The 23,145-nt window shown below is 44.3% G+C and overlaps 1 protein-coding gene across 3 annotated transcripts in view; it reads right to left on the bottom strand.

Annotated features, from left to right (window-relative positions):
- lca5 (lebercilin LCA5) overlaps positions 1 to 23,145 on the bottom strand; it is a 171,803-nt gene that overhangs the window by 77,836 nt on the left and 70,822 nt on the right. For all 3 annotated transcript variants that reach the window (XM_070885585.1, XM_070885583.1, XM_070885582.1), the window contains exons 4-6: positions 17,969 to 18,106; positions 15,686 to 15,782; positions 8,955 to 9,082 (exon numbers count right to left, since the gene is read on the bottom strand). In XM_070885585.1, the coding sequence (XP_070741686.1) occupies positions 8,955 to 9,082; positions 15,686 to 15,782; positions 17,969 to 18,106 (363 nt within the window). The remainder of the gene's footprint in view (positions 1 to 8,954; positions 9,083 to 15,685; positions 15,783 to 17,968; positions 18,107 to 23,145) is intronic.

The raw sequence follows: 23,145 nt of genomic DNA, 5'->3' as shown, positions 1-23,145 counted from the left end.
CCCAAGGTGTTTAAAAAGTAATGCTTTGCAATATCATGATTAAACACAATAGCCCACAACTTTCTATTAACGGGAACAATGAGATGGAACTGACCAATGTGCAGAGACTGCCACACCTGCTGTGCAGAGGGAGGGCTGGGCTGGTTTGGCCTAATTTTCTAATGGAAATGTCCCCGCTACATATTTCAATTTGCTAAAGGTTAAGATAAAGCTCAAACTTTTTTTTTAATGGTGGAAAACTTGGCTAGAGCAATGCAGCAGCTCTTAAAGTACAGCAGCGACCTTTAAAGGAGAAATTGGGGTGCAGACAGAAAAATGTAGCCGTTAATCATAATAGCAGAGACATGAGGAATTATGACAAAGAGTTGGAGATAATGCTGCAGGCAGTACACCCCAAAATAGGGTGACTATTTGAAACTAGGAACTGTAGAGGAGCAAAGAGATTTGGGAGTCCAAGAACACAAATCATTAAAAAATTGTAGTCAGTTCAAAAAAACAATCAAAAAGATTAATGGGAATGTTGACCTTTATCTCAATGGGGTTGGAATACCAAAGTGAGGAAGTTATGCATCAGTTGTACAGAGTCTTGGTCAGACTCCAGTTGGGTAACTGCATTCAGTTTTGGGCACTGCGTCTCAGAAAGCCTTGATGAGGGTTCAGTGCAGATTCACCAGAATTATAACGAGGTTAGAAGGTTAAATTATGAGGACAATTTGCATAAACTTGGCCTGTATTCCCTCGAATATAGAAGATTGAGGGATGATCTGATGGAGATGTTTCAAAATGTTACAAGGATTCGATATGTTAGATACAGAGAAGTTATTTCCTCTGGTGGGTAAATCAAGAACAAAGGGATATGAACTTAAAATTAGAACTAGGCCGTTCAGCAGTAAAATCAGGAAACACTTCTTCACACAAAGGGTAGTCGAAATCTGGAACTCTCTTCCTTAAAGGGCTGTAGATGCTGAGTCACTTGGAGCTTTCAAGATAGAGATTGATATATTTTTGTTCGGTAAGGTTATCAAGAAACATGGAGTAAAGGTAGGTAAATGGAATTGAGGTACAGATCAGCCATGATGTAATTGAAAGGCAGAGTAGGTTCGAGTGGCTGAACTGCCTACTCCTGTTCCATGTGTAGTTATAAGTGATATGGGGGAGACTTTTTTTCCTGGGGCAGAAACAGAAGGAAATGGGATTGAATGGGGGTGGGGGGATGTGGATGGTGACCATGGAAGTGGTCGGTCGTTGTCAGTGATCAAGACCACAGGTGTAAAGAGTCCATGGGTGATGGTGGTCAAGATGGTAAACTCTTCTTTCGTTCCCGTCACCCCAAGCCACAGAGACACAGAAAATTATTTATTTAAACGGACAGTTCATTAAATCTAATTTATTCAAAGAAATAATCCTGAACCACTTGTTATTGTGTTGTAGCCTCAGGGTAAACTTTCTCCTTTTCTCTGTGTAAGAAATTAGGAAATAGGTTATACGAATGAAACTGTGACGCAAGTAATACTGTGTTTAAATGATTGTATTAGAGCTGGGGACAAGTATGTTTCATTGAAACTGTACAAGTTTTGTTTTCCTGGGAAATGAGCATGAGATTCTAGCCTTAGAAGGGCAGGGGCGGATGAGATAAGGGAAAGACATTCCTCAGGATGCTGTAAGGCCATGATTGGTCAATTACAGAAAGCATGTCTAATGGTTGTGAGAAGATCTCCGACAGGTGGGAGATAACAGGAGGGTTAGCCTTTTTCTATGGATTAAACAAAGAACATGACATTGGGCACCTTGCCTCAAGGGGAAACTCTACAGGTTTTTTAAAAATTTGTTCATGGGATGTGGGCGTCGCTGACAAGGTCAGCATTTATTGCCCATCCCTAACTGCTTTTGAGAAGATGGTGGTAAGCCGCCGCCTTGAACTGCTGCAGTCCATATGGTGAAGGTACTCCCACAGTGCTGTTAGGGAGGGAATTCCAGGATTTTGACCCAGCAATGATGAAGGAATGCCGATATACTTCCAAGTCAGGGTGATGTGTGACTTAGAAACATAGAAAATAGGTGCAGGAGTAGGCCATTCGGCCCTTCTAGCCTGCACCGCCATTCAATGAGTTCATGGCTGTGCAGGCTAGAAGGGGGGGAATGTGGAGATGGTAGTGTTCCCATGCACCCGCTGCCTTTGTCCTTCTAGATGATCGAGGTCGCGGGTTTGGGAGGTATTGACGAAGAAGCCTTGGCGAATTGCTGCAGTGCATCTTATAGATGGTACATCGGTGACGGAGGGAGTGAATGTTAAAGGCGGTGGATGGGGTGCCAATTAAGTGGGCTGCTTTGTCCTGGATGGTGTCAAGATTCTTAAGTGCTGTTGGAGCTGCACTCATCCAGGCAAGTGGAGAGTATTCCATCACACTCCTGACTTGTGCCTGTAGATGGTGGAAAGGTTTTGGGGAGTTAGGAGGTGAGACACTCGCCACAGAATACCCAGTCTCTGACCTGCTCTTCTTGCCACAGTATGTATGTGGCTAGTCCAGTTAAGTTTCTGGTCCATGGTGACCCCCAGGATATTGATGGTGGGGGATTTGGCAATAGTAGGAACATAAGAACATAAGAACATAAGAAATAGGAGAGGAGTTGGCCATTTGGTACCAGCTACTTGTCACGGTCGTCTATTTTTGCTGTATAAACTAGTGTGTTATATTCCGTCCTGAACTCTGGTTAAACACAATATACCCTCCATATTGGTTTGCACGCAATCCTGATTATTTGAACGACCAGAGATAAGTTAATCTCAACATCTGACATCTCAACATTATTTATATTTATTATACATTAATATACTAGTCTATCTCCTGTGAAACTGCTCACAGCAAGTCCTATGGTCACCTGATGATTGAGTCTTCTGAATTATGTTGCTGTGAGTTCTGCACCTGTATCGCTTCCTCAAAGATGTATTTTCTCTTGTAAGTCATGCATTGCTGCGATGTGTAAATCTCCTTGATCTGTGTGTCTTTTTCTTGTGTGTCTCTTTAGTGTTTCTTTCTGTGATTATCTTTGTATCTGTGTCTTTGAAACATAGAAAATAGGTGCAAGAGTAGGCCATCCGGCCCTTCGAGCCTGCACCACCATTCAATAAGATCATGGCTGATCATTCCTTCAGTACCCCTTTCCTGCTTTCTCTCCATACCCCTTGATCCCTTTAGCAGCAAGGGCCATATCTAACTCCCTCCTGAATATATCCAATGAACTGGCATCAACAACTCTCTGCGGCAGGGAATTCCACAGGCTAACAACTCTCTGAGTGAAGAAGTTCCTCCTCATCTCAGTCCTAAATGGCTTACCCCTTATCCTTAGACTGTGTCCCCTGGTTCTGGACTTCCCCAACATCGGGAACATTCTTCCTGCATCTAACCTGTCCAGTCCCATCAGAATTTTATATGTTTCTATGAGATCCCCTCTCATCCTTCTAAACTCCAGTGAATACAGTCTTTCTTCATATGTCAGTCCTGTCATCCCAGGAATCAGTCTGGTGAACCTTCGTTGCACTCCCTCAATAGCAAGAACGTCCTTCCTCAGATTAGGAGACCAAAACTGAACACAATATTCCAGATGGGGCCTCACCAAGGCCCTGTACAACTGCAGTAAGACTTCCCTGCTCCTATACTCAAATCCCCTTGCTATGAAGGCCAACATACCATTTGCCTTCTTCACCACCTGCTGTACCTGCATGCCAACCTTCAATGACTGATGAACCATGACACCCAGGTCGCGCTGCACCTCCCCTTTTCCTAATCTGCCGCCATTCAGATAATATTCTGCCTTCGTGCTTTTGCCCCCAAAGTGGATAACCTCACATTTATCCACATTATACTGTATCTGCCATGTATTTGCCCACTCACCTAACCTGTCCAAATCACCCTGCAGCCTCTTCGCATCCTCCTCACAGCTCACACCGCCACCCAGTTTAGTGTCATCTGCAAACTTGGAGATATTACACTCAATTCCATCATCTAAATCATTAATATATATTGTAAAGATCTGGGGTCCCAGCACCGAGCCCTGCGGCACTCCACTAGTCACTGCCTGCCATTCTGAAAAGGACCCGACCTGACTTTCTGCTTCCCGTCTGCCAACCAGTTCTCTGTCCACATCAGTATATTGCCCACAATACCATGTGCTTTGATTTTGCACATCAATCTCTTGTGTGGGACCTTGTCAAAAGCCTTTTGAAAGTCCAAATACACCACATCCACTGGTTCTCCCCTGTCCACTCTACTGGTTACATCCTCAAAAAATTCCAGAAGATTTGTCAAGTATGATTTCCCTCTCATAAGTCCATGCTGACTTGGACCATTCCTGTCACTGCTTTCCAAATACGTTGTTATTTCATCTTTAATAATTGATTCCAACATTGATTCCAACATTTTCCCCACTATTGATGTCAGTCTATAATTACCTGTTTTCTCTCTCCCTCCTTTTTGAAAAAATGGTGTTATATTAGCTACCCTCCAGTCCACAGGAACTGATCCAGAGTCGATAAGACTGTTGGAAAATGATCACCAATGCATCCACTATTTCTGGGGCCACTTCCTTAAGTACTCTGGGATGCAAACTATCAGGTCCTGGGGATTTATCGGCCTTCAATCCCGTCAATTTCCCTAACACAATTTCCCGTCTAATAGGGATATCCTTCAGTTCCTCCTTCGCACTAGACCTTCGCACTAGTACATCCGGAAGGTTATTTGTGTCTTCCTTTGTAAAGACAGAACCAAAGTACTTGTTCAATTGGTCTGCCATTTCTTTGTTCCCCATTATAAATTCACCCGAATCCTGCAAGGGACCTACGTTTGTCTTCACTAATCTTTTTCTCTTCACATATCTATAGAAGCTTTTGCAGTCATTTTTTCCGGCCTAATGTATCTCTCCCCTTTTGTCTTCTAGATGTTTAAGCATCCTCAATTCCTCTATCTCTGCATCTGGCTTGCGCTGTCCTCTTAGACTGTGTGTGTCTCCTGCAGCCTTTCATTCTGTGAACTTTCTTTCTGTTAATCTCTTTGTCTTTTGCTGCAATCTTTTTATCTGTCGCCTGAATGTTCCTTATACAGTTCTGCAAACCCTTCTTCTGTTTCTCTAACTGTGACTCAACCTCATTTTCTGTCCCCGTTAGTCTGTTTTTGTTCTAGTAATGCTCTCTGCCCACTTCAACCCCATTCTGTCTTGCAAATCTCTCTGCCCAACAATTGGTCTCTACAATCTCTCTCTGCATGCAACCTATCTCTGATCCCCAATCTCACTTTCTCCTGATCCAATTTTTTTCTCTCCCTCTAATCGTTATTGGTTTCTGCAGTTCCAATCTGTCAATCTGAGCGTCTCTTTTTTCAACAATTTCTCTCTTATCTTCCCCATCTCTCTCTACTCTATTCCCCTCCCCCAGTGCCCATCTCTCTGGCTCTCCAATCCCTTTTTTCACCCTTTTAATTTCTATCTTTGATTATAAAATCTCTGACTCATTATGAACAACAACACCACAGAAGATTTACTACGGTTCAATAAAATGTTCATGCTGTGACTAAAAGTTACAAATCTTTCACAAAGAAAAATCTTCCACATCTGAAAATCTATCTAAACAGTAAAACAGTACAAAATATCAATGATTTAGTATATTATGTCACATGGTGACATTATGCAGACTCACACTCGTAAATTTCCCACAAAGTGCATACTATCCCACAGAAAGGACAGTCATGTTGGACTACTCGGAAGTTTATTAACAGCTGGCTCAGCAACTGTATTGGAAGAGGCTTGCCCATCCTATACTTGAGGAATGAAGTACCGTATAAGAAGAACTAAAAGAAAGGAAGGGCGGTTCCCGGTGACTGTGAGTTTCTCCAGCAAGTAGGTGAGCTATGCAGATCAGGAATCCTCTAGATTTAATTTGGGAGTAACTATTTATACTGCATTTTTTCTGCGCATGTGTCTGTCAAGCTCGGCCCGCGACAGAAACGCAAGTGCAGCCCCGCTCTCAATTCACGCGGCTGAGCGTGGCGGCGGGGGGGCAAGAGGGCTGGTGGGGGCCAAGAGGGCTGGCGGTGGCGGTAGGGGCCGAGAGCGGCGGTGGGCAGAGAAGCGGCGGGGAGGCCGAGAGGGGGGGTAGAGAGAGAGAGAGAGAGAGAGAGAGAGAGAGAGAGAGAGAGAGAGAGAGGGGGGGGGGCGGGGGGTGAAGAGAGAAAGAGCGAGAGAGACAGGGTGGGGGTGGATCGGAGGGGAGAGTGGGAACTCAGGGAAGATGGATCACGTTCTTCCAACCCCCTACAAGGGACATCGTTGGAGTGGATGAAATCCAGAAGTCACGACGCTGTCACTATTCACTTCATACCCAGTAAACCTGTTAATAATCTATACACAATGTCCCATCTATGGTGGGGTGGGGGGGCTGTAAGGTCATGCACTTGCGCTGGTGTAAGGAGAGACTTTGGCTGCGGGAGGGATGCACTTGCGCTGGGGTGCGGGACTTTGGCTGGCCCTTGATATCTTCTGTGGAATTTGCAAAGTCAGTGAAACCTTGGGATGAGCGATTCCAGCTACAACTTCCAGAGAAACTTTAAGGTGTGGCTTATCCTCCAAGAGGACCAATCATTGACAAAGGGCGGACCAGGCGGCCAGTTTCACAGTACAAATAAGCGCGTCCATTTAATTTCCAGTCTGTGCCATTAGTTAATTTTGGTTAGGTCAACAGCAGGGGACAGGGTGATTGATTTTAGCAAGCCTGGATTAGTGACGAGTCAGGACTTCTGCTCACTATCCAGTACCAGCCAAGAGAGTGCGAGATGGTTGGTGTGTGTGTGGGGGGGTGCCGCACTGGGTGTGCGCGGGGGGAGGGGGGGGGTGCTGTGCGGGCATGGGGAGGGGGGGTGCTGTGTGGGCGTGGCATGTGCGCTGAGCATGGGGGGGGGCAGCGTGGGCATCGGGGGGGCTGCTGCTGCGTGGGCGTGGGGGGGGCTGCTGCATGGGCGTGGGGGGGGCTGCTGCGTGGGCGTGGGGGGAGCTGCTGCTGTGGGGGGGGGGAGCTGTGTGGGGGGTGGGGAAGAGAGCTGTGGGGGGGAAGAGAGAGCTGTGGAGGGGGAGAGAGAGCTGTGGAGGGGGAGAGAGAGCTGTGGAGGGGGAGAGAGAGCTGTGGAGGGGGAGAGAGAGCTGTGGAGGGGGAGAGAGAGCTGTGGAGGGGGAGAGAGAGCTGTGGAGGGAAGGGGGGGAAGAGCTGTGGAGGGAAGGGGGGAGAGAGCTGTGGGGGGAGGGGGGGAGAGAGCTGTGGGGGGAGGGGGGGAGAGAGCTGTGGGAGAGGGGGGGAGAGAGCTGTGGGGGGAGGGGGGGAGAGAGCTGTGGGGGGAGGGGGGGAGAGAGCTGTGGGGGGAGGGGGGGGGAGAGAGCTGTGGTGGGAGGGGGGGGGAGAACTGTGTTGGGGGGGCGGGAAGAGCTGTGTGGGGGGGGAGGGAGAGCTGTGTGGGGGGGAGCTGTGTGTGGGGGAGGGGGGGGAAAGAGAGCTGTGAGGGTGAGGGGCGGCATGGCGCGGGGGGGACGCGCGGGGGGGGGGACGCGCGGTGCGGTGTGCACGTGTGTAAACACCAGATGAGCAAAAGATTGGGCTCAATAAAGGTGCATCCTTTGCAGGAGTCGTCTTGTGATATTATCAAATCTTATAGGACTACAAACACGAAAGTGAATAGCATCACAAGAACCCTACCCCAGCAAAGAATCAATGCGCTCAAGTGAAAAGGAAAAACTAGCAACAGAAAATTTCATGAGAGAAACAAAAAAAGGAAAATAAGATGTAAATAAAATGAAGGGAAGAAACAAATGTACTGCTTGCTACTGTTGTTGAGGGTTAAATCTGAACAACTTATTAAACTGCAGTGCATTTTTGGTGGTTGTTTATGATAAGCATATTTACTGCAAAAACTTTTTCTTAATTAAAGAGAGTATAAACTAAAATTCTGACCTGGCCTTGAATCGGAAAATGGGACTGAACCAGTTTGTGCCAGTATTCCACCCCATGTTTTTGGCCTATCTATTTACTATATGGGAGAGGAGATCCTATGGGAAGATCTTCCATCACCCACCTCACATTAAAAGGGTGTGTCTCGGCTACCCCAGGAATTCTGCTCCTCATACACTTAAAAAAGCCTGAGCAGAACTCTTGCCAGCTAAGAGCTTGTGCGAGTTCTGTTGAGGTCCAAGGAAAGGGCCCAAACATTTAGATGGGAAAGGTAATTACCAGAGGGGATTGATTATCTTTCTGAAATAGTGGATAGTCGTTGAGGGAAAGGGTGGGCAGCCGATCTGTGACAGAGACTGTGGTTCTCATATTGGACTGTTCAGCCACCTAAGAACTCATGCTTAGAGTGGAAGCAAGTCTTCCTCGATTCCGAGGGACTGCCTATGATGATGAAATAGTGGCCTTCCTTTGGAGCTGAAGATTTCTGGCACTCACTTTTTTCTTTGGTGTAGCAAGGACCATTGGCACCTAAAGCGGAACTGCTGTGGGTCTTCTGCATTTTAAGGGAAAATCAGTGCTGAAGCAGCCTGACATTGCTAATGACCCGTCCACACAATCTGGGCCACGGTTAGAGTCTTCAGTAAATACCACACTTCGGTCCTCTCCACCTCACTGCTGTCAGCGGAACACAGCCGTTGCAATATCAGTCCTTATATTTCCTCAACAAGATACAAATGTATCACTCATCATAAACAACAAAATGATGCACAGATGTATCACTCGTCATAAATAACATCATGTGAGAACTCATCATAGACAAATACAATTTATAAAACTACAGAAAATATGGGTCCAAATTAGAGCTTTTCCATCATCACTGGACTTAAAAAAAAATCAAATATAACCCATTGGAGTGACAGGTTATTATCCTCATCCATTTTGTAGAAAACAAAGCAGAAAAAAAACATACCATTTGGGAATATTCTCCTTTTACCCTCAGTTCTTCTTCGCCGCTAAAAGTTAGGGGCGGAGTTGGAAAATTTAAAGGCAAGAAGTCCTCTTCAGTCTGCACTCCTTTTGCAGTGTTGGGCACTGTAGCTAAAGTATACAGAAAAAGAAGCAATAACCTAGATTAGTTATGTTTTTATTATTCATTTATACTAGTTAATATCCTCTGGCATTGCACATGGGAGTCACAAACTTCAGTTATCTAAAATCCAGTCTAATCCAGAAGGTGCCCTTTTGCGTTGACTGTTTTCCCTCCCATAATGGCCTTGCACAGTGGGGGCACTATTTAATAATTTTGTATTATAAATATTAGATACAGATTACAATTTTAAAAAACAGTATTAAGCAGTACATGAAATAAAGTATGAAGAATTAATTAATTTGAAGCTTGTAGAGAATTATTTAATTTTGGGCCAGTGGTCACGGCCAGGATCTTAAAAGGAAGTGGCTGCAGAGATAGTGGGTGCATTGGTTGTAATCTATCAAAATTCCCTGGATTCTGAGGAGGTCCCAGCGGTTTGGAAAACCGCAAATGTAACGCCCCTATTTAACAAAGGAGGCAGACAGAAAGCAGGAAACTGTAGACCAGTTAGCCTAACATCTGTGGTTGGGAAAATGCTAGAGTCCATTATTAAGGAAGCAGTAGCAAGACATTTGGAAAAAGCATAATTTAGTCAAGCAGTGTCAGCATGGATTTATGAAAGGGAAGTCATGTTTAACAAATTTGCTGTAGTTCTTTGAGGATGTAACGAGCAGGATGGATAAGGGGAAAACAGTGGATGTGGTGTATTTGGATTTCCAGAAGGCATTCGATAAGGTGCCACATGAAAGGTTACTGCACAAGATAAAAGTTCACGGGGTTGGGGGTAATATATTAGCTTGAATAGAGAACTGGCTAACTAACAGAAAACAGAGTCGGGATAAGTGGGTCATTTTCTGGTTGGCAAACAGTAACTCGTGGGGTGCCGCAGAGATCGGTGCTGGGGCCTCAACTATTTACAATCTATATTAATGATTTGGATGAAGGGATCAAGTGTGATGTAGCCAAGTTTGCTGATGTTACAAAGATGAGTGGAAAGCAAGTTGTGGGGAGGACACAAAAAATCTGCAAGGAGATATAGACAGGCTAAGTGAGTGGGCAAACATTTGGCAGATGGAGAATAATGTGGGAAAGTGTGAGGTTATCCACTTTGGCAGAAAAAATAAAAAAGCAAATTATTATTTAAATGGAGAAAAATTACAAAATGCTGCAGTACAGAGGGATCTGGGGGTCCTTGTGCATGAAACACAAAGAGTTAGTATGTAGGTACAGCAAGTAATCAGGAAGGCAAATTGAATGTTGGCCTTTATTGCAAGGGGAATGGAGTATAAAAGCAGAGATGTCCTGCTACAACTGTACAGGGTATTGGTGAAGCCACACCTAGAGTACTGCATACAGTTTTGGTCTTCTTATTAAAGGAGGGATATTCTTGCATTGGAGGCAGTTCAGAGAAGGCTCACTCGGTTGATTCCTGAAGGGGTTGACTTATGAAGAAAGGTTGAGCAGGTTGGACCTATACTCATTGGAGTTCAGAAGAATGAGAGGTGATCTTATTGAGACATGTGATACTGAGGGGGCTCGACAAGGTAGGTGCAGAGAGGCTCTTTCCACTCATGGGGGAATCTAGAGCTGGGGGCATAGTTTTAGAATAAGGGGTCGCCCATTTAAAACTGAGGTGAGGTGGAATTTCTTCTCTGACGGTTGTAAATCTGTGGAATTCTCTGCCCGAAAGAACTGTGGAGGCTGGATCATTGAATATATGTAAGGCAGAGATAGACAGATTTTTGAGCGATAAGGGAGTAAAGGGTTATGGGGAGTGAGCAGGAAAGTAGAGCTGAGCCCAAGATCAGATCAGCCATGATCTGATTGAATGCCGGAGCAGGCTCGAAGGGCCAAATGGCCTACTCCTGCTCCTATTTCTTATGTTCTTATGTCTGCTTTATGAATTACTTAATTGTTAGCTGGCAGGGTTAGCAATTAATTTTATATTTAGAGACGATGCACACAACAGAAGGGAAACTACATAACATATACCAAATATAAGAAAACAGGCCATTCAGTTCTGTGTGATGTTAATCTTCCATATATGCAGCAGTCTTTTGTGCATTAAAGTGCTCTTTTATGACTGTTTCAATAAATTTATGATATTGTGAGTAAGCCTTCAGGCCATTATTATCTACATTATTCGTTCATTCAGCTATTGCACCTGCATACATGTAGACATGTTTCAGGCACGTACTAATCACGCAGCGCTGAGTCTGGGCCCGGAAATAGGGCCAAACAAATTTTTACCTCAACTATACATTGACCAAATATCTACTTTCAACCACCCATCTTGTTAAATGAGTAAGTACTGAGAAAAACTCCAGGCTTTAAATCCCTTCCATCTGAACAAGTTTTCAGCCCCTATTCCCTCATTGAGCAAGATTTACACCTTCAACCCCTCCCCTTCCACTCAGCAAGTTTTCAACCCTTAACTATCCCCAAACTGTGCACGTTTACAGCCCTCAAAACTCCCCTCTTCATAGCATAACATTCGCACCACCCCGATGGGAAAGATTTAATCGCATCTTCCTGGTGAGCAAGATTTCAACCCATTCACCAATCCCCTGCTCCTTGCTGGTTGCATTCCTAGACCAAGCCATCCACTCGCTGCCGCCCCAACCACCACCACACAACCCATTCCCCCCCTTCCTCCCCTTCCCCCCCTCCCGCCCCCACCCCCACCAACTGCAGGTGCCTCTCACAGGTTACTTCTACCCTACTTCATTTCCCATTTGACATTAACGCCGACGACGACCACACAGTACCACGGCAACTTCATGTCCCACTGAACTCCCATGGTAGCTACTACTTTTCATATATCATACTTGAGGATATTTGCTTATTTGTGAAAACTAAAACCTAAGAACTGTTGAATGTAATCCCAAAATATTAGTAAAAATGCTGAAATTCAATGTAATCAAAAAGAATTTTACTTATTTTTTCCAGTCACCTTGAATCAGTGGCCTTGCTCATAAGCCTTTATTCAGCTATACTTTTTTTGTTGAATTAGGGATGCTTGCAATAAAGGTACAGCAGTTATCATGGGCAACTTTAATCTACATATAGATTGGGCTAACCAAACTGGTAGCAATACGGTGGAGGAGGATTTCCTGGAGTGTATTAGGGATGGTTTTCTAGACCAATATGTCGAGGAACCAACTAGAGGGCTGGCCATCCTAGACTGGGTGATGTGTAATGAGAAAGGACTAATTAGCAACCTTGTTGTGCGAGGCCCCTTGGGGAAGAGTGACCATAATATGGTAGAATTCTTTATTAAGATGGAGAGTGACACAGTTAATTCAGAGACTAGGGTCCTGAACTTAAGGAAAGGTAACTTCAATGGTATGAGACGTGAATTGACTAGAATAGACTGGCGAATGATACTTAAAGGGTTGACGGCAGATAGGCAAAGGCAAACATTTAAAGATCACATGGATGAACTTCAACAATTGTACATTCCTGTCTGGAGTAAAAAATAAAATGGGGAAGGTGGCTCAACCGTGGCTAACAAGGGAAATTAAGGATAGTGTTAAATTCAAGGAAGGGGCATATAAATTGGCCAGAAAAAGCAGGAAATCTGAGGACTGTGAGAAATTTAAAATTCAGCAGAGGAGGACAAAGGGGTTAATTAGGAGGGGGGAAATAGAGTATGAGAGGAAGCTTGCTGGGAACATCAAAACTGACTGCAAAAGCTTCTATAGATATGTGAAGAGAAAAAGATTAGTGAAGACAAACATAGGACTCTTGCAATCAGAATCAGGTGAATTTGTAATGGGAAACAAAGAAATGGCAGACCAGTTGAACAAATAATTTGGTTCTGTCTTCACGAAGGAAGACACAAATAACCTCCCAGAAATACTAGGGGGCCGAGGGTCTAGTGAGAAGGAGGAACTGAAGGAAATCCTTATTACTCAGGAAATTGTGTTGGGGAAATTGATGGGATTGAAGGCCGATAAATCCTCAGGGTCTAATAGTCTGCATCCCAGAGTACTTAAGGAAGTGGCCCTAGAAATAGTGGATGCATTGGTGATCATTTTCCAACAGTCTATCAACTTTGGATCAGTTCCTATGGACTGGAGGGTAGCTAATGTAACAACACTTTTTTTAAAAGGAGAGAGAAAATGGGTAATTATAGACCGATTAGCCTGACATCAGTAGTGGGGAAAATGTTGGAATCAATTATTAAAGATGAAACAGCAGCGCATTTGGAAAGCAGTGACAGGATCGGTCCAAGTCAGCATGGATTTATGAAAGGGAAATCATGCTTGACAAATCTTCAGAGATTTTTTGAGGATGTAACTAGAGTGGACAAGGGAGAACCAGTGGATGTGGTGTATTTGGACTTTCAAAAGGCTTTTGACAAGGTTCCACACAAGAGGTTGGTGTGCAAAATTAAAGCACATGGTATTTGGGGTAATGTATTGACATGGATAGTGAACTGGTTGGCAGACAGGAAGCAGAGAGTCGGGATAAAATGGTCCTTTTCAAAATGGCAGGTAGTGACTCGTGGGGTGCCGCAGGGCTCAGTGCTGGGGTCCCAGCTATTTACAATATACATCAATGATTTAAATGAAGGAATTGAGTGTAATATCTCCAAGTTTGCAAATGACACTAAGCAGGGTGGCGGTGTGAGCTGTGAGGAAGATACTAAGAGGCTGCAGGGTGACTTGGACAGGTTAGGTGAGTGGGCAAATGCATGGCAGATGCAGTATAATGTGGATAAATGTGAGGTTATCCACTTTGGTAGCAAAAACACGAAGGCAGAATATTATGTGAATGGCGGCAGATTAGGAAAAGGGGAGGTGCAACGAGATCTGGGTGTCATGGTACATCAGTCATTGAAGGTTTGCATGCAGGTACAGCAGGCAGTGAAGAAGGCAAATGGCCTTCATAGCAAGGGGATTTGAGTATAGGAGCAGGGAGCTCTTACTGCAGTTGCACAGGGCCTTGGTGAGGCCTCACCTGGAATATTGTGTTCAGTTTTGGTCTCCTAATCTGAGGAAGGACGTTCTTGCTATCGAGGGAGTGCAGCGAAGGTTCACCAGACTGATTCCCGGGATGGCAGGATTGACATATGAGGAGAGACTGGATCGACTGGGCCTGTATTCACTGGAGTTTTGAAGGATGAGAGGGGATCTCATAGAAACATATAAAATTCTGACGGGACTGGACAGGTAAGATGTAGAAAGAATGTTCCCGATGTTGGGGAAGTCCAGAACCAGGGGACACAATCTAAGGACAAGGGGTGAGCCATTTAGGATTGAGATGAGGAGAAACTTCTTCATTCAGAGAGTTGTTAACCTGTGGAGTTCTCTACCGCAGAGAGTTGTCGATGCCAGTTCGTTGGATATATTCAAGAGGGAGTTAGATATGGCCGTTACGGCTAAAGGAATCAAGGGGTATGGAGAGAAAGCAGGAAAGGGGTGCTGAGGTGAATGATCAGCCATGATCTTATTGAATGGTGGTGCAGGCTCGAAGTGCCAAATGGCCTACTTTCTATGTTTCCAGCTTTTTTGAAGCTGTTTATTAGCTTTTCTGGTTTTATAGGTTGGTATATATCGGGATTATAGAAGTTAATCCTTGCACAGCAGTATTAATTAGTCCCAATTCTAATCAGTAAAGTTACAAGACAATTAAGGCACATTTTCAGCAGACATCACTTTTTCAACAAACACAACGGGGCCGAAACTGCCCTCCACCCCACGGGGCGGATAATTCAAATTTAAGGAATATTCTCCGCCCAAAACAATGGGGTGGAGAATAGAGGGAAATTTTCCTCTTAAACTTTTTTAATTTGTTCGGGCGATATTTGGGGCAGCTGAAGGGTGGAAGTGTTTTGAGAGCGGGGCAGAAGGCGGGAGGTGTCATTAGTGCCATGCTGAGGCGTAGCAACATCCCTCCCCTTCAGTTAAAGTGGAGGGCAGCTACGAGCTCTGCAGCCACTTTAGTAGCGTCCATTGGGCCACCAGGGAGGGCTTCGGCTGGGCCAGTGGTCTGGCACCCAAGAGTGTGTGCCGGGCTGCCTGTTGGCGGCCCGGCCGAACCCGTGGCCTCCATTCTCGGGCCAACTTCAGAGTCAGCCGACAATTAAAATAAAATGACGGCCGCGGAGATGCGCCCTTCCCTTTCAGGCCACTGGCAGCTTCCTGGCGGCTGCTCCACTCCTGCGGGGCAATTTCCCTCACAGGGCGGCTGCTGTGCGGTAAGGGGTCGGCGTCTACCCAACGGAGCGGGAACTTGGGGCGCACCGTTTCCGCCGTCCCAGCCCGAGGGCAATTTCGGATGGGTGGGCCCATCCACCTGCCGTCGGCTGGAAAGGCCTTACCGCCTAATGGACCTTAAAGAGCGGGGGGGCAATTTCAGCCCCAATAAATGTAAAAAGAAAACCCTGTGTTGTTATTTTTAGACAATATAAAAGTATTTATATCCCAGAATGGATGACTTATAAAAATAATGCTTTTTCATTTGCTGCTTGGCAGCTAAATGAACAAAACTACATGGAACATTACTTCAACTATATATGAAAAATCATGTTTTATAAAATGCACATAACTTGATATTGGCCTTGACAGGACCTGAAAAAGTTTTAGCAGAAGAAAAAATAATACCTTTTTTCTTTGTTGTACTTTCAATATCTTTCTTTGGTGATGGTCTAAGTATGCGGTTGGCATAAATATTCTTCACATCTAGCTCCTTTTCCTTCGCCTTCAAATAAATATGGAAAAATTAAGAGTTTTCACTTTTTAGAAGAAACAGCCAAACCTCAGCCTACATATACTTTTCCCTAGCCCAAGGACTTTGAGACTAATTGTCACATCCCCACTGGCACCTTGGCTAGGATCAGCTAATTTAGAACAGTTTGGTGATCAGGCAGAGAATTTCTTGTGCTGTACAGCTAAGTTTCACACAGGGCAAAGAATTTACTCACTGAGTTATCAGGGAGCTCAGGTTTAATGTTAAAAGAAATCGATATACAAGTGATTAGTAAATTTGCTAAATTTATCCTCCTGTACATTTTTTTTCACGTAACTTTTTCTTCCATGATTACTGTCCCTTGTCAATGCTGCATGTAATACAATATCTTAAATGAAGGTTACCTTATCGCTCAGTGACAAATTAGAAAGGATGCTTTATACAGAAATTGAAGTTCTCAAAAAGCTCATAGTCCCTTTATGTCTGATCCATTAAATTAGAAAAACTCATTTTAATTACAGGAAGTTGTGTGCATCTGGATATATAACTGGCAATGAGCCTTTTAAAAAATTCCACACAAATTCTCAGCTCTCTCCATGCCTGATCACACAGACATGTTCAAAGACTTGGGGCTCAAGTTTCGGACCCCCGCTAGAACGGCGCACATCGGGGAGGTCCGTCTGATTTGTAGAACAAAAATTGCGCCAAATACTTACCTCGTGATTCTCCGATATCTGTAGGCCCATTTCCAGGTTGGCGCGGCACAGCAGGAGCTGCTGGGGGCGGAGCTACAGCCCTCGCCAAAAATAGTGCCGCAGCTGCGTGCGTGCGCAGTGGAGGCTCCGAGCATGCCCAGTAGCTCCCGGCCCTCCCAGTGCGTCCTGTCTCCGGGCGACGACCCTATCCCAGGCCGAAGGGACGTCACCCCTATCCCGGGCCGAGTGGCCTGACACATCTTACCTCGTCGTCGGCGGGGCCCGCCCGAAGCCGTCCTGGGAGCCGTTGTCGTTAACGGCGGCGCCCGTTCAGCCTCCCTCCCCGCAATTCACCCCCCTCCCCTCCCCCAGCCCCTCTCCTCCACCCCCCATCCCTCCTCCCCTCTATCCCCCCTCTCTTCAGCCCCGCTCCCTCCCTCCCCTCCCCCCATCCCTTCTCTACGCCCCCCCTCCTCTCTCCAATCCCCTCTCTCCCCCCCTCCCCACTCCTCCCCCTACCCCCTCACTGTCAGAAACAGAGAGGGATACTGAGAGAGAGAGAGAGAGAGAGAGAGAGAGAGAGAGAGAGAGAGAGAGAGAGACTGACAGAGAGACAGAGGCAGAGGGAGAGACACTGACAGAGGCAGAGAGAGAGAGAGACACTGGAGGGCTCCCGGTGCTGCAGTCGGTGAATAGAAACTTAATTTTTTAATAATTGATTGATTTTTTATTTTTAAATTTTTTTTGATTGATTTATTGATTTATTTATCATTTATTATTGATGATGGCTCTTTATTTGTAAAAGTGAAGTTTAATGTTTGTAAACTTCCCTCCACCGCCCCCCTCTCCCCCGCCATCTTTCGTCCTCTACGCCTGATTTGTAAGCGTAGGCAAGGTTTTTCTGAGCGTACAAAAATCTACACTTACTCCATTCTAAGTTAGTTTGGAGTAAGTTTTTGCTGCCTAAACTTGCAAAACAGGTGTAAGTGGCTGGACATGCCCCCTTTTGAAAAAAAATCTGTTCTAAAATGGAACTATTCTAACTCACTAAACTGGAGCAAACAAAATGCCAAGAATTGCAATTTCTAAGATGCTCCATTCTAAACTAGTTGCTCCAAAAAACTTGCAAATAATAAATGGTTAAAAAATATGGGAATTACAAAATACAAATGCACCATATTAAATGCATTATAATCACAATTCTTCCATAAATACTCACCATCTTGTTTTTGAAAATTAATTGAAGCATGGATGCCTTTTCAGTGTAAACATTTAATTAGACTAAACTTAATTTGCCTGTCTGCATATTTTGGCAATTATATTACATTTATTCTGACTGGGTAGCTAACAACTTCACCGAGGAAATCAAAGTTTTCCAGCATATTAACAATACACTAAAACAACACCGTGCATGTATTATTTAAATAATGCCAGTTATATGTTGCTGCTTATTGGCTGGAAGAATTTTCTCCATTTGACAAAGCCATCAATAAGGTGGAATACCTTTAGTTTCTGACCAAGATGCTGGATTGTCTCCTGGAGACTTCGAACATCTTCCTGTGCCTCTTGCGTCTTCTTCCGCTCAGAGGTCACTTGCCTAAGGAAACTGTTGCTGGTCAGTTCCAAGTTTCTCTCCATATCCTGAATTTGAGAGATATGTTTAACAAAGAAAATTATCTTTCATTCCATATTGACTTCAAATTTACCATATCCTTCAAAATATATATTTTTTTAATGTGCCCATTTCTTCTGGTTATACTCAAGATATGGATTTCATTTGGAACCAGATATAATTTTAATTGCGATCAGTTGTCTCACAAAATTGACCATGGTGGATGCTAGGAGCACACAAAGGTTTGGAGAATTTTGTGCTATAGCCCAGCTGGGAAGCCTTCTTGTAACCCATTAGAAAAAAGTCTCACCCACAGCTTCAGCTGTTTATTGAAATGTCCAATATTGAAGAAATTGGCTTTGAACAAAGGTCAACTCTGAATTTCTGAGTGCTCAGAGCTTCCACTGTCACAAGGTGTGCAGCGAGAGAAATAATTTCCTTTGGGAATCTGGGAAAAAGTCCAGCTCTGGATATAAGGGGTAGGAGAAGATTGCTGTTTAATGGACAGTTAATTTTCAGAATGCTAAAATCTGATCATTTGGGTTTATCTTGTAAAGATCATTACCTTGCATGTAATGGATCTGAAATTTCTATTATAATCAGAAAAAAAAAAGAATAAAATGTTAAGATGCACAAACATTAAAAACAGAACTGCAGCTAAATTTAGATATTTTCTTCAGGGTAATGGTTTATCTGTTTCCAGCCCCCTCAACTATCAGGTTTCTAATTGAGCATTTTTTTGAAGACAGCTTAATTTAAAGAAAATTGTATATTTATTAGTGTATACGCAGACTGCTTCAAAACCCATGCAGTTACAATATAGGTGTTTATCATAAGTAGGCTACAACATCCAATCGCTTACTCGCATTCTTACTTACAAAGCAAAGAACAAAAAGGGCCACTGTACAGCAAAATTCTAAAAGGACAAAGGGTGTTAAAAAAACAAGCCTGAAGGCTTTGTGTCTTAATGCAAGGAGTATCCGTAATAAGGTGGATGAATTAACTGTGCAAATAGATGTTAACAAATATGATGTGATTGGGATGACCGAGACGTGGCTCCAGGATGATCAGGGCTGGGAATTCAACATCCAGGGGTATTCAACATTCAGGAAGGATAGAATAAAAGGAAAAGGAGGTGGGGTATCATTGCTGGTTAAGGAGGAGATTAATGCATTTGTTAGGAAGGACATTAGCTTGGATGATGTGGAATCTATATGGGTAGAGCTGCAGAACACCAAAGAGCAAAAAATGTTAGTGGGAGTTGTGTACAGACCTCCAAACAGTAGTAGTGATGTTGGGGAGGGCATCAAACAGGAAATTAGGGGTGCATGCAATAAAGGTGCAGCAGTTATAATGGGTGACTTTAATATGCACATAGATTGAGCTAACCAAACTGGAAGCAATACGGTGGAGGAGGATTTCCTGGAGTGCATAAGGGATGGTTTTCTAGACCAATATGTCGAGGAACCAACTAGGGGGGAGGCCATCTTAGACTGGGTGTTGTGTAATGAGAGAGGATTAATTAGCAATCTCGTTGTGCGAGGTCCCTTGGGGAAGAGTGACCATAATATGGTGGAATTCTGCATTAGGATGGAGAATGAAACAGTTAATTCAGAGACCATGGTCCAGAACTTAAAGAAGGCTAATTTTGAAGGTATGAGGCGTGAATTGGCTAGGATAGATTGGCGAATGATACTTAAGGGGTTGACTGTGGATAGGCAATGGCAGACATTTAGAGATCGCATGGATGAATTACAATTGTACATCCGTGTCTGGCGTAAAAATAAAAAAGGGAAGGTGGCTCAATCGTGGCTATCAAGGGAAATCAGGGATAGTATTAAAGCCAAGGAAGTGGCATACAAATAGCAGCGAACCCGGGGACTGGGAGAAATTTAGAACTCAGCAGAGGAGGACAAAGGGTTTGATTAGGGCAGGGAAAATGCAGTACGAGAAGAAGCTTGCAGGGAACATTAAGACGGATTGCAAAAGTTTCTATAGATATGTAAAGAGAAAAAGGTTAGTAAGACAAACGTAGGTCCCCTGCAGTCAGAATCAGGGGAAGTCATAACGGGGAACAAAGAAATGGCGGACCAATTGAACAAGTACTTTGGTTCGGTATTCACTAAGGAGGACACAAACAACTTTCCGGATATAAAAGGGGTCAGAGGGTCGAGTAAGGAAGAGGAACGGAGGGAAATCCTTATTAGTCGGGAAATTGTGTTGGGGAAATTGATGGGATTGAAGGCCGATAAATCCCCAGGGCCTGATGGACTGCATCCCAGAGTACTTAAGGAGGTGGCCTTGGAAATAGCGGATGCATTGACAGTCATTTTCCAACATTCCATTGACTCTGGATCAGTTCCTATCGAGTGGAGGGTAGCCAATGTAACCCCACTTTTTAAAAAAAGGAGGGAGAGAGAAAACAGGGAATTATAGACCGGTCAAGCCTGACATCGGTAGTGGGCAAAATGATGGAATCAATTATTAAGGATGTCATAGCAGTGCATTTGGAAAGAGGTGACCTGATAGGTCCAAGTCAGCATGGATTTGTGAAAGGGAAATCATGCTTGACAAATCTTCTGGAATTTTTTGAGGATGTTTCCAGTAGAGTGGACAAGAGAGAACCAGTTGATGTGGTATATTTGGATTTTCAGAAGGCTTTCGACAAGGTCCCACACAAGAGATTAATGTGCAAAGTTAAAGCACATGGGATTGGGGGTAGTGTGCGGACATGGATTGAGAATTGGTTGGCAGACAGGAAGCAAAGAGTAGGAGTAAATGGGGACTTGTCAGAATTGCAGGCAGTGACTAGTGGGGTACCGCAAGGTTCTGTGCTGGGGCCCCAGCTGTTTAAACTGTACATTAATGATTTAGACGAGGGGATTAAATGTAGTATCTCCAAATTTGCGGATGACACTAAGTTGGGTGGCAGTGTGAGCTGCGAGGAGGATGCTATGAGGCTGCAGAGCGACTTGGATAGGTTAGGTGAGTGGGCAAATGCATGGCAGATGAAGTATAATGTGGATAAATGTGAGGTATCCACTTTGGTGGTAAAAACAGAGAGACAGACTATTATCTGAATGGTGACAGATTAGGAAAAGGGGAGGTGCAACGAGACCTGGGAGTCATGGTACATCAGTCATTGAAGGTTGGCATGCAGGTGCAGCAGGCGGTTAAGAAAGCAAATGGCATGTTGGCCTTCATAGCGAGGGGATTTGAGTACAGGGGCAGGAAGGTGTTGCTACAGTTGTACAGGGCCTTGGTGAGGCCACACCTGGAGTATTGTGTACAGTTTTGGTCTCCTAACCTGAGGAAGGACATTCTTGCTATTAAGGGAGTGCAGCGAAGGTTCACCAGACTGATTTCCGGGATGGCGGGACTGACCTATCAAGAAAGACTGGATCAACTGGGCTTGTATTCACTGGAGTTCAGAAGAATGAGAGGGGACCTCATAGAAACATTTAAAATTCTGACGGGTTTAGAAAGGTTAGATGCAGGAAGAATGTTCCCAATGTTGGGGAAGTCAAGAACCAGTGGACACAGTCTAAGGATAAGGGGTAAGCCATTTAGGACCGAGATGAGGAGAAACTTCTTCACCCAGAGAGTGGTGAACCTGTGGAATTCTCTACCACAGAAAGTTGTTGAGGCCAATTCACTAAATATATTCAAAAAGGAGTTAGATGAAGTCCTTACTGCTAGGGGGATGAAGGGGTATGGCGAGAAAGCAGGAATGGGGTACTGAAGTTGCATGTTCAGCCATGAACTCATTGAATGGCGGTGCAGGCTCGAAGGGCCGAATGGCCTACTCCTGCACCTATTTTCTATGTTTCTCTGTTTTTTTTCTTTCTTTCACAACACTGCCGCTGTCACCATAATATACCTCATCAAAATATGTAATTATAAAAACGATTGTTCTTGCAAATCACCATGAGAATCAGAATAAGGACAAAAATGTGAAATTAGTTCAAACGAACACTATTGAAGTCTATCTAGAATTAAAGGCCTGCTTTGTCCTGAGAACTGAGTCCTTGATTGGATTAGCCATGATCGTATTAAATGGCGGAGCAGGCTCGAGGTGCCATATGGCCTAACCTGCTCCTATTTCTTAATGTTCTTATGTTTGTCTATCTATATTACTGCAGCAAAAGCAAAAAGAGACCTTCACATTAAGGACTCTCAACTATCCATAGCTTCCATCAAAATTATCAGCATCCTTTGGGTTTGTTTCATCCATGTGTGTTTTTTTTGTTAAAATATCTTCATAAGAGCATCCACAGAAGTACTAACCTGAAAGAGTTATTGAGGTCAGCTATGATTTAATATTAGTGTAGTCATAACGCAAGGCTGTATCACCATCGACGGTTTATGTTACTGTAACCCCTTCACACTGTCTGGTTCATGAGTCTTCTCAATCCTGCGCCTGCAAATGTTGTCACCATCACTCTTTTTTAAGCAAAAATAGTCAAACAAACTGAATGGTGGGGAAGGGCGAGGGGGGGGGGGGGGGAAGGGCGAGGGGGGTGGGGAAGGGCGAGGTGACCAACGCTGGAAACTCAACATCCAGGGGTATTCAACATTCAGGAAGGATAGACAGAAAGGAAAAGGAGGTGGGGTAGCGTTGCTGGTTAAAAAGGAAATTAACGCAATAGTAAGGAAGGACATTAAGCTTGGATGATGTGGAATGTGTATGGGTAGAGCTGCGGAATACCAAAAGGCAGAAAACGATATAGTGGGAGTTGTGTGCAGACCACCAAACAGTAGTAGTGACGTTGGGGACAGCATCAAACAAGAAATTAGGGATGCGTGCAATAAAGGTACAGCAATTATCATGGGCGACTTTAATCTACATATAGATTGGGCTAACCAAACTGGTAGCAATACGGTGAAGGAGGATTTCCTGGAGTGTATTAGGGATGGTTTTCTAGACCAATCTGTCGAGGAACCAACGAGAGGGCTGGCCATCCGAGACTGGGTGATGTGTAATGAGAAAGGACTAATTAGCAATCTTGTTGTGCGAGGCCCCTTGGGAAAGAGTGACCATAATATGGTATAATTCTTTAATAAGATG

Source organism: Pristiophorus japonicus, chromosome 7 (genome assembly GCF_044704955.1).
Source record: "Pristiophorus japonicus isolate sPriJap1 chromosome 7, sPriJap1.hap1, whole genome shotgun sequence".
Lineage (NCBI taxonomy): Eukaryota > Metazoa > Chordata > Chondrichthyes > Pristiophoridae > Pristiophorus > Pristiophorus japonicus.
Note: the sequence above shows the minus strand (reverse complement) of the source record. Positions and strands in the feature narration are given on the sequence as shown.